This window comes from Furipterus horrens, unplaced genomic scaffold (genome assembly GCF_987537825.1).
Source record: "Furipterus horrens unplaced genomic scaffold, mFurHor1.1.pri manual_scaffold_7, whole genome shotgun sequence".
NCBI lineage: Eukaryota > Metazoa > Chordata > Mammalia > Chiroptera > Furipteridae > Furipterus > Furipterus horrens.
Window position 1 is genome coordinate 127880907 of NW_028327177.1, and position 16541 is coordinate 127897447.

Sequence of the window (16541 nt, forward strand, 5' to 3'; positions counted from 1 at the left end):
TTTTAGAGAGAGAGGAAGGGAGAAGGAGAGAGAAAGGGGGTTGAGAGAAAGAGGAAGCGGGGGGAAGAGAGAGAGTGAGATTGATTTGTTGTTCCACTTATGCATTCATTTGTTGGTTTAACTGTGAGCACGTGTCCCAACACCAGGGATATTATCAGGAATTGTGCTGGAGAGTAATGCTGAGGAAACAATATAAAGGTGTTGCTTTGGAGAAAGGGAAGGGACACGAAGTAGAGTCAAACCAAAGATGCTTGGCTATTAACGGTGTGTTGGGCAGAGCTTTGGTGTCAAGAGAGAACTGCGTTCTTTTATCAGAGAGGGAGATCACATGCTACTTTATGGGTCTAAGTAAAATCAACGTGGACACATTCAGAAGCCACAGGCTACTGTCAGGAGCACCTGGGAACTTGTCTTTGTCCCGTTTATGGCAACTCTGCTGATCTGAGTACAGGGCCAGAGAGGGGGAAACAGCATCACATGTTCTCAGAAGCCCACAGAACAGCGATATAGAGAAGGGCGTGTGTGCATGTGTGGAGCGGAGAGGCTGAGACGTTTGCTTTCGAGGTGCGCTGCTGGCCTGGGACTAGGTGCTGGCTTTGTGTTTCCAGTAACAGCCTTTTCTGTTTCCAGCAGTCCTATGCACCAGCTCCCCACCCCATGGCTCCTCCCAGCCCCAGCACAAACAGCAGCAGCAACAACAGCAGCAGCAACAGCAGCGGGGAACAGTTGAGTAAAACCAACCTGTACATTCGAGGTCTTCCACCAGGCACCACGGACCAGGACCTCATCAAGCTGTGCCAACCGTAAGTGCCCTTCTGCTCTCTGCGCCGTGTCTAACCCACGTGCTCGCCCGCCTGGCCTCAGGCCATGCAGCACTTGGTTCTTGGACCCAATACATCCATTCATTGGGGTCTTAGTGAGGAAGACTTTGTTGTGTGAATGGGGTTTAAATTTGAGATACAAGTCCAGCTTACTTTAGGGAATACAATGTGTTTACATGATGGAGGTTCTTGATCAGATATACATGGGGGTACTGCTGATATGCAAGTATTAACCAGAAATATGATGGGCAAGCATTGAGCTGGGCCCTCAAACCTTGTGGCTGATGGAGTCAGTGATGAATCTCATGAAAAAATGCTGCTTTTCCCCCAGAATATTCATGGGGAAAATCTCAAAAACTCAGAAGTAGTAGATTTCAGGATGGTTTTCTCCTGTGTTGCATAGCTTTTCTGGCCACTTCTTGGTAAATATCAGTTTGATGGGAGCCAGGCAATTGGAGAATTTTAAAGCAAATTCTCTAGTTTCCTTGAAGATATCTACTTCCAAGTTCAGCAAAGCTATTTTCCACCAAGGCCAAGAACTGCTAAGTAGCTTCGTATTTTCTAGGAAGTGTGGTAGTGATTAAATGTCCTTTCAAAGTGGTTTCATTATCATCTCATCTACCAACACATATTATTAACTCTCTCATTTCTGTGAACAGAAATTAAACCTATTTAAATTTACCCTTCAAATATAATTAATAATGGATAATGAATTAAGAATCATAGATCTGTATTTTTAGATTGTTACCTGATGATTTTCAAAGTAATATCAGCACAGCTATTTGTTATTTGATTGTGCCTTGTTGGGTATTTTTAAATTAGGGGAAGCTATTACTCAAGTTTTCTTTTTCTCTTTTGCAATGCTTTTACAAGAAGGTTGAGAGGATATTTATTTTGTAAATTTTCCAACCTCTAAAATATTGGAAGAGGAAAACAAAGCAGACAGTATTTATTTGCCTTTGTTCTGGTTTTTAAGATTGGGAACAAACATCAAAACAACAGGAAGTGGCAGATAAACCAAAACACAAATACATAACTGTAAAACCAGTTGACTAGGCAGTAAGTGGATTAGGGTGGGACACTTTGAAAAAAAATTATTTAGAAGCAATTTTGAAACAAAAAAGGACAAAATGTGCAATGGCTAACACATGTGACTACGTTAGGTTTTGGTCTATAAAATGCTGAGGTTGAGAATTAGAAGATAAATCACATTTTTTGTTGTTGTTCTTGCCATTAAAACAAATTTTCAAAGTAAGGTCTTTGAAAATGTGAAAGATTGCAGTCTTTCTGTTAGAAGCTTTAAATGAAGTATCTCCTGTAATGAAATCTGATGTGAAAAAGAAGGGTAGCTATTAACTTTGTTTTGTATATGAATCTCATTCATAAAAAATATTGGATGATTATTTCCCATTGCTTTATACTAGTCAGAGCCATTGTTGGAACACAGATTTCTGGGGCCCAAGATATTATGATTCACTAAGTCTGGGGTGGAGCCCAAGCATGTCCATTTCTCCCAGGACTTTTGGGATACACTTTTCCCTGCAGTTATGTGAAGATCACTGACTACTTCTAATGCATAAAGTTTCACTTCATATATGAAGTTTGTTGCGTTTGACCTCTGTATATTACAACCTGCACAGCCACTGTAGGGGCTTGAGGCATATCATTGACTCTTTTTGAGCCTCCATTTCCTCTCAGAAAAGTAGGTTACCCTGTAGTATCAGTGGTATGCTGGAGTTGCCTCTGATTAGTGCAGTAGAGCCAACTGTTACATATTCTGGAATTCTGTGAGTGATTTGTTACAGACTCAGAATCTTGAAGCTGGCCATGGTGGGAGTATTTATGTCACAGGAATAAGGGACCCCTATAAATCAGAGCTTTTAACACTTCTTTCCCTTTTTTTTTATTTTTTTTTTATTTTTGAAGAGCTAGTTTATAAACATACCACTGATAGAGCATTATACTATGAAATTCTGTATCAGTGTCCATTTCTGCAAAAGAAAAAAAAATGTTGCCAGAAATATATAAATGAAAAGTATTACCTAAAAGCCTATATTGGCATTTTAATTTAGGAAAGAGATTTAATGACATAGAAACATTACTTTCGAGAAAAGAAGTTTTGTTAATGTTTCTTAGGTACATTAGAGAAATTTAAAGAATGATAAGTGCACACTGGGTAATGGTTACTTGTTCATATTAATTTTTGCTTGCTAATAAAATGTGGCACATGCTATTGTTATTATAAAAATGTTTATGGGTTCTCCAGCTACTGAAGTGGTCTAGACCGGGGTTTATTACTCAGATTTGTTTTCCTGTAGAATCTTACAGAATTAATATGATCAGGCAATGGAATGTAGTAGAAATCGTTGTGCACTAAGATCTCAGTTTCAGTCTTGGCGGTGCTGTCAGTTGGGTAGTGGCCACAGATAAATGATTTGTCCCTTCTTAACTTGGGTTTCCGCCATGTATAAAATAATCTGTTGGAACATGATCATCTTTTAAACTTCTTTTATTCTAAAATCCTGCTATTTTATTGAGCCTTCATTAGTTAGTAATAAAACCTGCTCTGGGCCACCTTTTATATCTTTTACCAGTCCCCTTTGGCAGTTGTTGGGGCTACAACCTAAGCGGATACAGCTACATGAATATGATGCATGGCTAAGGATGCCTTTGGTACAAGACCAGTGAAGGTCATGTGTAAAATCCTGTTTTCTCTCTTGTAGTGCTGGTCTCTCACGTTGTTCATTGTGACTTCACATTAGCAGTCTTTCAAAGATGCAAATCACTTTGCATTTCAATCACTCGTCCAACACTTTAAAATAATTTCATCTACAAAACAGATATTTGTTGGTCTAAATGAACTTGCCATCAGGATCAATTTTCTATGTCTATTTCTATGACGTTATAAGTATTTTAGAATTAATATTATCTTATAATATAGAAAATGCAATACTTGATTATATCCATAGCAATGAAATGATAGAAAATAGAGATATAGCAAAAAAAAAAAAAGGGCATGCAGATATATTAAGTTATCTGGAATTTAAGTGCAATACCCATGTTAATACTAATGAACAGCAAGAAAATGATATTAAAGGAAAGCAATTGCATTATTTCACAATGAATAACCTGAGAGCAAATTATTTTAAGTACGGTATTCCATTCACATTCATCACCAAAGCTCCTGTGTTTGGATTGCAAGCAAAATAAAAGAAATGAAGACAATCCTAACAAAATAATAGCCATGAAGAATGACTTCACTCTATGGAAAATTTCTAGTCATACCTACATTTTGAATGAATACATTACATTGTGTGTCTTGTAGGAAGTATCTTGTAATGTCTTCATCTTGAGAATTCTCGAGGAACTTTATTGTGTTCTCAATCAGGGTATTTACAGAGCACTTCTGTTGCATGCCAGATACTAGCCTTGCTTTAAATGAGCTTATATTCTCCTAGGCAAAAGAGGACATCAATGAAATAATCATATGATTTGATATAAAATTGAAACTACAAATACAATAAATGAGCATGGAACTAAGAGTCTTTGTAACATGGGATCATACCTGGATAAGGCAATGAGCAAAGGCATTCTCTGAGGAAGTGACGGTGGGGCTAAGATCAGAAGGAGGAGTTGGTTTAACTAAGTAAGGAAGGAAAGAAAGAACATTCCAGGCAGAAGGAACTCATGCAGGTAGAACCAGTGGCTGGAGGGAGCATAGCACAGATAAAGGGTTGAAAACAAAGCCAATGTGGTTAGAGCAGAGAGACAGAGTTGGAGGATGGGCAATATGAGCTGGAAACATGGAGAGGCATAAGGTGATGATGTCTTTGTGAGGAGCTTTTATATTCTAAGAGCAATGGAGAAAATCACTGAATTGTCACAAACAGGAAGGTGACATCGTCAGAATTTGTTTCAAGAAGATAACTCCAATGGCAGAGTGGAGAGAGAGGATCCCATGAGTGAAATCAAGGAACAATCAAAGTAGGAGCAGGTGAAAAGCGATCTGGAAGAAGAATAATTTGTGGTCAGAGAAGCAAGTGTGAGAATTAATAATTATGGTGGTGGAAAAAAATTGTGTGGTGAAAGATGTCTTTTTTATATGCATTTATTTTTCTTTAATAAGCAATGACTCGAGAGACAATTAACCAAATGAACTCCCAAAGGAACAGTGGAGCAGCACAAAGAGGACACACAAATCATTGCTTTTTAGTCTCTTTTCCTTACTTAGTCATGAATGCATCATCAATATACTATTAAGTATTCAATATCTGTGATATTAAAAGCACTAAAGGCAAATGCAGTGGGTCCCTGAGCAACATGGGGGTTAGGGGCACTGCCCCCCTATGCACTCAGATATCTGCATATAACTTTTGACTCAGCCCCAAACTTAACTACTCATAGCCTACTGTTGACCAGAAGTCTTTCCAATAACATAAACAGTCAATTAACACATATTTTGTATGTTATAGGCATTATATACTTGATTCTTATCATAAGTAAGCTAGAGAGAAGAAAATGTTACTAAGAAAATCATAAGAGAAAATGCATTTACAGTGCTTATCTGTATCTATCAATGCCATAAGTTTGTCATCTGTTTACAAGATAAATAATGTCATTATCTACATCAATATTTTCATACATGAGACAAAACACTGTAGATGTTATTCGTATAACTAACACTAGACATTAAGATGAAAAGATAGTGTGAAAAAAAACTCATATTTATTTATAGGTGTAACGATTCATGCATTGATAACCAAGTAACAACAATATGATTTCTTTCTGATAGTCTAGTGTAATCACTACAATTGCTTCAGTAGTAGTAAGAAAATATCAAATATTTTTTCCAATGTAGTTATTGAAAAAAATCACCATATATAAGTGGACCATGCAGTTCAAACCTATGACATCCAAGGGTCAACAGTATAATGAAAACTAAAACTTCAGTTGATTATACAATTATGTTCATGTGATGGGTTATCAGTTGGAGATTATGGGTGCAATACTTGGAATATATATACCTTTTATACTTATTTCAAGAAGAGGAGATGTAAGTGGAAGATTGATTTTCCTTAATAAAGAGAGAGCATCGCAACATTTTGGACTCAATAAAATTTTTAAGATATAATTATTTTTCACATATTAAGCTATATTTCCTCCCTCAAAGAAATTGGAAACCTATTGTATGATTATAAACATGCCCTTGAAAGACTTTGAAATCACTTTTAAAACATAAAACCACACATTTAACATAATGGACTGCATTTTAAATGGAAAGAAAAATCATTAATGTGTTTATATTTTTCATGCGAACAATACCTTTTATCTAATCATTCTCATGATTTATAAGTTTTAACGAATGGGATGCTTTCAGAAAGCCTTAGCTGGACATGACCCCCATTTGCACATAATTAACTAATCTGGAGCTAATAACAACCTTCTGTAGGTACAGAGTGAATCGTTCTTCTGTTACAAAGTGAACGTGGTGCTGCTAAGGCCACCGGAAGCAGAAGGAAGGCAAAGCGGGGACACTCTTGGGTAGATGCACACATATTTGCAATCATCACCAGAAGACCAGGAAGTCAGCTGCCCTGCCTTTCATTTTCCTCTGTAAACGTTCTCCTTGCTCAAGCTCTGACACCCTAGTATTTATTGCTCCTTTTAAAATGAAGCTCTAAATACCAGTCTAACATTTAACAAGAGAGGAGAAATGCCCACAGTAAAACAGGGGAACAAAGTGGGAGTGTTTGTGCTTAACAACCGAGGGTTGTCTGCCCAAGCTAATCTCCCGGACTTTTAAGTAACCCTGTTGGATGTCTCGTTAAGGTGAGTGCTGAACGCTGAATAGCTGAAGAGTCGATTCAAGTGCCATCCGGCCCCTGAGTGCAGAATCCATTATACGTGGTGTCAGACAGTTTTGACAAATGCACCAACACAATCAAACCTTTTATCAATTTAAAAGTAACCTTGTCACAGTAATCTGTCAAACTGTTCAGATACAACTAAAGAAAAACAAGTCATCATGCACTCCCAAGTAACTGAGTAAATAAGAAAAATATGACTGAAGATTTTTTGTGCTCTTTCTTACTGTGTCATTGAAGATTTAAAAGTTCCCTCTAATAAGACCAGGGGAAATTTATTAGGAGCTTTCTTCTGCAAGTCCGACTCAAATTACGCAGCTGCTTTTGAGGTGTCATAAATCTGTGTGGTCACAGGTGTGGGCAGAAAGTGAATTTGAGGATCTTTGAACCCTGCCTTTGTGTAATTTAAATGAGAGAGTGCCTTTAAGGCTCAAACTAGATGTCTGAATTTATTGAGTCAGTGTAGAGCTGACACTTGGATACATATACGAATTCAGACTGAGGTACAATTCTATTTGCCAAGTATGTAGTATAAACCAGACATAGTTTATAATTAATAAATGCCTAATAATAAATTTTAATTTATATGTATTATTAACAACATTTATGGTGTAAGTATTACATACCATGTGCTCTGCTATGATTTTATATTACCTTATTTAATGCTCAAAACAACCCTATGAAGTGGGAAAAATAATTATTGAGTAATAGTTGAGTGACTTGAGGCTCAAGGGTTAGGGTATTGTCCAAGTTTGCACAGCCACCAGGACTCAAAACCCGGCTCTGACTTCAAAGCCCTTATTCATATCCATTAAACCATTCATTTAATATGAACAAGGGTAGTAGCATAAGTCACAAGTTCTCAAATCCGTGGCTGCTCATGAGAATCCCTTGAGCTTTAAAAAATACTGATGCCTGAATTTCAGCTTAGACACTGAAAATTTTAAAAGCTTGCTTAGGTTATTCTAATATTGTAATACAGTGTTCCCTCACTTATCGCAGGTATTGCGTTCTAGAACCTCCGCAAAGTAGGAACCTTACATTTATTCTACGCTCTTAAACCTACGTAACTTTAACAGCATACGTATACAGTACCGTGAAATCCCGCGATATAGTGAAAAATCTGCCATAAATAATTAAATATAATTTTTTTAAAAATCCCATGATACAGTGAGACCACGATAAGTGAACCGCGACATAGAGAGGGACTACTGTATCCTAAAGTTTGAAAACCCCTCGAGTAAATGCTCCCCACACTAATCGGAAAACATAATTTCATCCTTTGTCTTAACTTCCTTAAAATCTAGAAATTTCATAGGAGCCACTAATTTGATTTTAATTAATTATAAAACTTAAACATAAATTTTATTGAGATAATTTTCAGATGAATTGGCCTTTCTGATTACAAAATTGGATATTTAGATTTAGATGTGAAAAATCAAACCCTAGAATAGGTCTCCAAAATTGCTTTAAGAATGTGCTTGGAAAGATCTCACTTTCCTTCTTCACATGATTTTCATAAGCCAAGCATTTCTTCAACATTTCACTTTTTGATAAGGTGTGAATTTAATTTATGATTAATCAAGAAACCCTTCCTAGTTTGACTTGTGTTATCAAATTTCTCTCTCTCTCTCTCTATTTATATATATGTATATATATACAAATTCATATTTTTATTACTAACTGTAGTCTAGTGAATATAAATCTAGTGACTCATAAAAATCATCAGCATTTGGGGGCATCCTTGAAATTATTTTCCCACTCATTCACTGACTATTCATTCATTATTGTTTTCAATACTTTGAGTGAAGAAGATTCTGCTGAATGTCCATGATTTTTGAATCTATTTATTTAAATTACTGATAGCTGATAAAACATTTTCATATTTATCCTAGAAATGGATGAGAAAAATAAAAAAGAAATCAATGACAATACCAGTTAATTTAGGTGACTACGTTGGTGGTAGCACACACAAAAATGCAGGGGATGGGGAAGGGTATGACCAGCTCTCTCTGGATGTGCAAAGTGAAGTCCTGGAAATCTGAGAGAAGTTGAATGTCAGGCAGGTTTGCTGTGTACCTGAAATTATGAAGGATTTGGGGTTCAAGGGCAGGTCTCTGACAAGTTCAGATGACATCTTGGTTTTCAGAGTGCCCAGTGATCTTTTAATTGCCAGATTCAGCTACTTTTTTAGTCCTTGTTTTATTTGATCTCTCTGTTTCTTGACCTTGTTGACCTCTCCTGTATTCTCTAAACTGTCTTCCTCCTTGGCTATCCTGTCCCTCTTTTCTGGGTCTCCTCTTAGCTTCTGTGGATTCTTTTTTCCAACTTATTTTCCTCTATCTGCCTCTTGTGCATTTTGGGGTTTTCCAGAGTGTTGACCTCTTCTCACTCCACAAACTATCTGTTCTTCTCTTCTTAAATAATTCCAACTATTCTAATGATTATTAATCCTATATCTCTACCCCATGCAGATACATTTCTTCTAGTCATAGATCCATCTCTCATTATTCCCTGGGCAATTCCAAATTTGAATCTTAAGAGCTATCGAACTCAGTGTCCTAATAGGACTATTCTTGAAATTGTTTCTTTTTCAGTGTTTACTTTGCGTGTGAATAGCACCATTATCCATCCAGTCACAAACAAGCAAGCAAGCAAGCAAACAAACAAAAAACATAAACCTTGGAGTCACGCTTTCCCCCAACCTAGAAACAGCTTCCGAGGTGCATAGATTTCAGTTACTCGGTGTTTATGATATCCAACATCTCCTCTGTTTCACAACTGCCATAGTTTATTTGATTAATTATTTAAAAATATTTGTTGAATGTCATTTACCTGCTGAGCACTGCAGATAGCTTAATGACTGGTAAATCTCTGCATAGAATTTGCATTCTGATAGGGAAAGACAATATATGAGTGAGTGAATAATTTTAAAAGGTAGTATAAGAATATGCCATTAAAAGGTTTAAATGCCACAAAAAGGAGGCTAGATTGTATGTAAAGACTGGGAGGTGAACTTGAGGTGAAAAAAAAAGTTATGCCAGGGCTAAATCAGCAAAGTTTTGTTAGAGTATGAAGACTGGGTTTTTCCTAATTTATTTCTTTTTCTTAAAAATAGTTGTTCTTGGTATTATGTGAAGAGTGGATTTTAGGGAAGTATGAGACAAGCAAGCAAATGAGCAAAGAGACCATTGAGGAAGTTCAGAAATGAGATGGGGATGGCTTACAGTGGGATCAGATGGTGGAGGAGGTTAGTTGTGATGGACTCATGGGATGTTTTAGAGATAGTTTTGATTGAAATTCATGATGTCTCGAACATGACAGTAAGGTTAAGTGAAAGAGAAATTAGGGATAATTCTCTGATTTTGGGTTTAGTATTTAGAGAATACAGAGTCATTTAAAAAAATAAGGAGGATTGTGGAAGAAACAATTTTGGGTGGAGATAAATCAAGAGTTCTTCTCAGTCTTGTTGTATCTGCATTTTAGATCTTTGACATCTAAAATGAGATGCAACTTGGCAGTTTGATATATGACTGGTCTTCAAAACAGAGTTTAGAGAAAATATTGATATGTAGAATGGGCATCATTAAGCACTATAAATGGCATTTAAACATATTGTACTGATATGGTAACATAGTGCCTAATATGTGCTAAACATTATTCTAAGTATTGTATATGTAAGTACTTCATAAACCATGTGTTAACTCATTTATATGTCATGACAACTCCCATTTTATAGATGAAAAATTAATGACACAAAGAAGTTAAGTACTTTCCTGAGGTTACGTAACTGGTAATTGTCAAGTCCAGTGTTGAAATTAAGGAGTTTGGTTTAATAGTTTCCTCTCCCAATTATGATTCATATATAGGGTACGTATGTAGTGAGAAAAGAAAAGTGGTCATCCAACTCAATGTCTGAGGTTCTAAGATGGGAAGAAGCCAAGATAAAGTGTTTATAAAGGAATAGCCAATGAGATAGAAGAAAGCTGAAAAAGCAGAAGAGTGTGGTATTATAGAAGCTGGGAGAAGAAAGTATCTCAAGAAGGCAGAATAATCAAGTGTGTTGAATACTATTGAGAAGTTAATTAATGTACCAACAGAAAAGTTACACTTGGATGTGGCAAATTCAAGGTCATGGCAAGCTTGAGCAGCCAGGGGAGTCTTTGCCCAGGGGTAAAAGCTGAACTACTTGGTAGGCCATTCTTCAGGCTCGTTATCTGACAATTTTTCCAAATGAAAATGCCTGCCCCTCTTTTGTGCCCAAACAATATCTAAACAGTTATCTAGTTATCTTTCCTAAAAATGATACCACTGATCATCTGGTTTATTCATTGTCTCTCTCCCTTCTCTCTCTCAATCTCTCTCTCCCTCTCTCCATCCCTCTGTCTCTATCATCTATCTCTAGGTTTATCTCTACCACTGTCTCTTCAATTCTCTTTGTCTCTTCTTCCTCTTACCTTTCTTAGCTATAAGCTTTTGAGTACAGTAGTTTTTTCTTATTCATTTTTGTGCATCAGTGCCTAGCACAGTTCCAGGTGTTTACGGTAAGTGGTAATGGTTATTTAATTACCGAATAAAGCCTACATTCATCAGTAATATAAAAATGATTTTATTGGACTTATATCATAAAACTTGTTCCAGGGCAGACTTTGAGTTCATAGTGGGAGATATAAGAAGCAGGATTTTATTTTAGACACTGCATTCTAGTTGTATTACTGGAGTGAAAGAAGAAATGTTTTGATTATGAAGCTCTTTTACTGTATAGATTCCAAGGAGAGTTTTGGAGGGAAGCCTCAGGATAACATGAATCACATATATTTAAGGAACTAAGTAAGGATCAATGATTTGCTTACTCACTCAGGATTGCTACCGAGACAGGAAATAACCATTTATTCTTGCCGGAGCCATAAAGTTTCAGCTGTCAAACCGATCACAATGTGCCACTGACTGCTAATTCCATACCTAATGTGAAGTAATTTGTGCTCATTGAATGGTGTTCGCTGAAAGTTGTTTTGGTTTTGGAATTTTCCTACAGATTTTTCTTTGCAACCAAATGACTGCTGGGGCAACAATGTAAGAGACTATTGAAAAACGCAGGTGAAAGTGTTCCCTGAAAATGTGCCTCTGTGTATTTTTCATATTAAAAATGACAGCATTTCATCTGAAAATTGGCAGTGGTATGATTTGCATATGTTACTTAATCATATGATTGAGAATAAGTTATAGTTACAATTTATTCTTAAAAGACAGTTTAAAAAACATTTCATTTACTTTTTATCTGTTATATTCATTATATCTCTAATGCAGTGGTGTCTCCTGACAAATAAGTACTTTATCTTGTACAGTAAATACACACCTGACATTTTTGTAAATAGATTCATTGTTTAGTTTTTAAATCAAAATTATTGAGGAGTAAAATTAAATACACTCATTTTAAGTGTAGGACTTTATGAATTTTGACAAATATATACCCCTACGTAGCCAGCACAACAATCAAGATAAAAAACATTTCCGTCATTCTAAAAGCTGTTTAAAAATAGAATCACAGGTTAGGAAGTTCACAATTTCAAGTCCCCTACTATGAAAGCAAGGAGGTCACATCAAACCATGAGAATAACAAAGAATTTTGAGTCAGTCGTGGGTTCCGCTTGCTAGTTGTGGAAGTTGATTGAATCATTTACACCATCTGAGTCTATTAGTGACTGATACATAATAAACCCTTAATAAATGCGAGCTTTTGTTATTCATTTATGCAATGTAAAAAATACTTATTGCCATTTATATTTATATAATAGGACAAAATTAAGTGGAATTCACTTGTAATTTTAAGGGTTCTGCATTCAAACAAAGCATGTATTTTGGTGTTTACATTATTCTGTCTTTTTAATTTCTACATAACCATGAAATCTTATATTATCTTGTACTGTTTTCAATCTTATTAATATCGATTGTGTAGTGGAATATTTTTACTATAAACATTCACAGTATGAAGACAAACACATATAATCTGAATTCTATCTAAAAGATAAAAATTAAAATTGGTGCAAAACAAATTTAAAAACATTTATAGCTGTAGTGCATAAATATGACAAAATAATATGCCTCTTAATATAAAATGGAAGCTTTGGAACCAAACTGATGACAAATATTTTAGTTCTTGAATATAGTAAAACTGTTTAAAACAATAATCTTAGTCAATGTGCATAAATTAAAGATACTCTGATATCACTTAGGCTTTATTGCTGAATGAACAGGTTGACTTTGGTTTTATCTTAAATTAGTTCTTATGAACTAAATTTTCTTACAAAATCTACACTTAAAAAATGTTTCTTCAGTGTATTAAACATTTTTTAAAGTTCTTTTTTTTAACTAGAGATTTTAATTTATTTAAATAATACACTATAGTTAGACTCAGGGACACATATTTTTAAAATAATGCCAATTGTTGAAATATTCTTTCACTAATTATAAATTCAGATGTATGTCAAACTTGGTTTCGGTGACTTCTTTCTTGGAAAATGCATAGACCCTGTTATTTCAGTTCTCAGCACAGAGAACCTTATTCTCTCTATATCCATAGGAGTATGACTCTGGGTCCCACTGTCAAATCTATCAACTATTAGCTCTGTTTCCTTGGACAAGTTACATACTTCTCTGTTCCTCAGTTTCTCTTTCTATAAGATAGGTGTAATAATGGTACTTCCCATTTAGTGTTGTTAAGAGGATTAAATGTGAATATTCACAAACACACACACACACACAAACGCATGTTTGTAAACATTTTAGTGTTTGCTAAAATAGCACCTAGCATGGAGTGAGTATTATGCTTATAAGAATTTTGCTGTTATAAATGGAACTTAAATTTCTCCCAATCTAAACATTCTGTGTGAAGCCAGTGGTCATTAGATGCAAGGATTTCCAGCTCCATACTGAAATCGTGTGTCACAGCCTCCTATCCTAGGTCCTTCCCAGCTCTGGTGTTCTATGACTCTTTACTTCTAGACTTTATCTATATAAGCACAGTTGCTTTCATTATTCAAGATACAGACCTTGCTTATTGGTAATTGCTGCCTGGCACATGCCTTTTCAAAGGCAACTGAGCTGATTTGTTGCATTAAAAATTGAACCTTGCACATTCTTGCACCGGGATCTCTGGAAGGCAACCAAGTTAGAGAGAGAGAGCTGACCTGTTTCACTGATTCCTGCTTCGATATGGCAGGGCAAGCCGGAGACATAATCTGTGGAGGATCTGCATGTCTCAACATGCAACCATGGCACAATCACATGGTGAACTCGGTGATCGCTGCAGTTACCTGCGTGCTTTATTGGGTCAAGAATACTTTATGACCACAGACCAGAAAAAAGCTGTAAGGAGAGCAAGTAAGGACTAGAAATGAGGTTATCAGAGAACTGTTAAAGGCTCCCCCCTGTTTCAAAATGTAATAGAGAAGTCATCTTCCGTTAACAATGGATGGCACCTCTGAGAACAGGAAAGGAGGCGTATTTCCAGGGAACACTGTCATGTCACAATCTTTTTGTCTGAGCGGAAAGTGATGTGCTGTGGAGCTTTACGTAAACAGTGAGCTCTCGCTTCTCTGCCTCTTTGTGTGCAAAAGGGCGGTATTTATTAGGTTACAACTTCACGCTAATTCTGTGGGAGATGAAAGCATTCATATTCATTGCACGTTTGAATTCCAGTGAAAAGGACGCCACTTACAGTGAGCGCTGACATTTTAGTGAGTGCTCTGGGCCAGATACTGTTACAAGCACTTTACAGGTAGAGTGATCAGCTCTTTCTGGCTTGTCCTGGACTTTCCCAGGTTCGGCGTGCAAATCCCACATCCTGGGGACTGACACCTCAGTTTCCGACACACAAAGACTCTGCTTACCAGAACTGTACTCAATGTCGTCGATCAGTTTTTGGAAACTGTTACTTTAAGCGAAACAATATATAAAATGAAACTAACGTAACCAACCATAAGCCAGCAGTTTTCAACTGGCGGCATAATGATGTGCCACAAGAATTTTTAAAATGTGCAATACTTAGGTAGTCAGGGACACTGACCTCTTTTCCTTTAGGTTGTCGAATAAAAAAATGACAACCAACACAGTAACAGCTTTCTGGTGTGAATGAATCAAAACTACACCTATTATTTTTGTCAACTCAACAAAAAAATACATTTTTTGGTGTGTTGCAGAATTTTAATAATGTTTATGTGTGCCACAAGATGAAAAAGGTTGAAAATTGCTATCATAAATTAATGGATAGAAACAAGAGTTAAGTCCCTGTGGCCTATCTCTGGTCACAGAAGACATCACCAAACTTCTAAATAATAACCCAAAACTATTCTAATATTAAATATTGAAATAAATGTGAGCTATATGTACATTTAACACACTGTATGCGGGACACGTAAAATTACATTTTTGCAAATTGTGCATAGAGTGCCCTTATCTTTCATAATAATGATGAAGAATACATTCTAAGGTAAGAAAACCAAATCTTCATAAAGAAAATTCAATGTAGTTTTCAATTTATAGTGATTTTACATAACAAAAAAAACTCATGCTCAGATTTCAAAAAATCTTCCGCTCCAACTATAATATGTTGGCACAAAATACCCGCATACCATTTAAGAAAGATCTATAAAAGCAAGTAAGATAATGATTTTCCATCCTACTTATTACAGTTTAAGGTTATGGGTTGCTGGAGCCTCTCCTGGCAGCTCAGGGCATGAGGTGGGAGCCAGCCCTTGACAGAACACCCTTCCATCACAGGATGCTTCACACACCCACAGTCACACAGGTGGGGACACGTAGATATGCCCGTCCCCTTCACATGAACACCTCTGGGATGTGGATGGAAATCAGTCTCCAGAAGAAAAAAAAAAACAGAACAAAAAACCCACGCAGACATGGGGAGAATTTTCAAGCTCCACACAGAGAATGTCCCTAGCTGGGAATAATTTTTTTTCCCCATCCATGTTAGAGCAAAACACCATTGAACAAAGCAACACTATATGAGGACCTACTGTACTATTTCATTTAATTATTAACTTCTTCCATTCCCAATGAGTTGATTATCCATTCCTTTTCCATCTAAGGGAACTGAGGCACAGAGAAGTTAAATAATTACTGAAGGTTAGGAACTACTGACATATTCTAAAAGTGGCTGAATGGGAACTCAAAATCAGGCAGTAGAGCTTGCTTTCTCAATCTTCACCAGCTTTTTACTATTGGAGTAAACCCATAAGTTGTTGAATCAGACCCTCTCCAACAAAATGGGATCTAGAACATGGGGATTTCAATCCCTATAGATCTAGGGAACGGGAAAATTACTCCAATATCATTTCTTGGTAACACCAAACCATATTACAAACTCCAGTCTCATAAATGCCTATCAATGGGCGTAAAGGAATGACTTTCTGAGCCACTGCAAGAAAAGTAATTATTTGAAAATTCTGCTAAACCAACATACCTTTAACGTGTAGTTGGCATAGCACCTTGCATTGTAACTACTTAAGAGATAATATTGACTGCCTAGTATGAGGTAAAACACTTCAACAAAATGTGTTTTGTTTGTGTTAATGTATTTTCTCCTTTTATTAAAAAAAGCATGAAAAACTCTGAAATTATAGTAACATATCCAAGAATATGAAATTGTGTTTCAGATGAAAGCTACTGATTCCTGGTTATCAGTGTGATATAAATGCCCTCTGATAGAGCTTTATTCCTTCCATCACTCACTGGCTGCATAAATTGCCAAATGTTCTGGGTAGAATAGAATAAAAATTCCCAGACTTTCAGATTTAGAAAAAATAGTCCAATAACAGAGAAAGGGGGATCATCAAGGATA

At 36.1% G+C, this 16541-nt stretch overlaps 1 protein-coding gene across 2 annotated transcripts in view; it reads left to right on the plus strand.

Moving 5' to 3' along the window:
- Window positions 1–16541, plus strand: part of RBMS3 (RNA binding motif single stranded interacting protein 3) — a 611777-nt gene that overhangs the window by 149752 nt on the left and 445484 nt on the right. For both annotated transcript variants that reach the window (XM_090283032.1, XM_090283033.1), the window contains exon 2: window positions 631–803. In XM_090283032.1, coding sequence (XP_090139158.1) covers window positions 631–803 — 173 coding nt within the window. The remainder of the gene's footprint in view (window positions 1–630; window positions 804–16541) is intronic.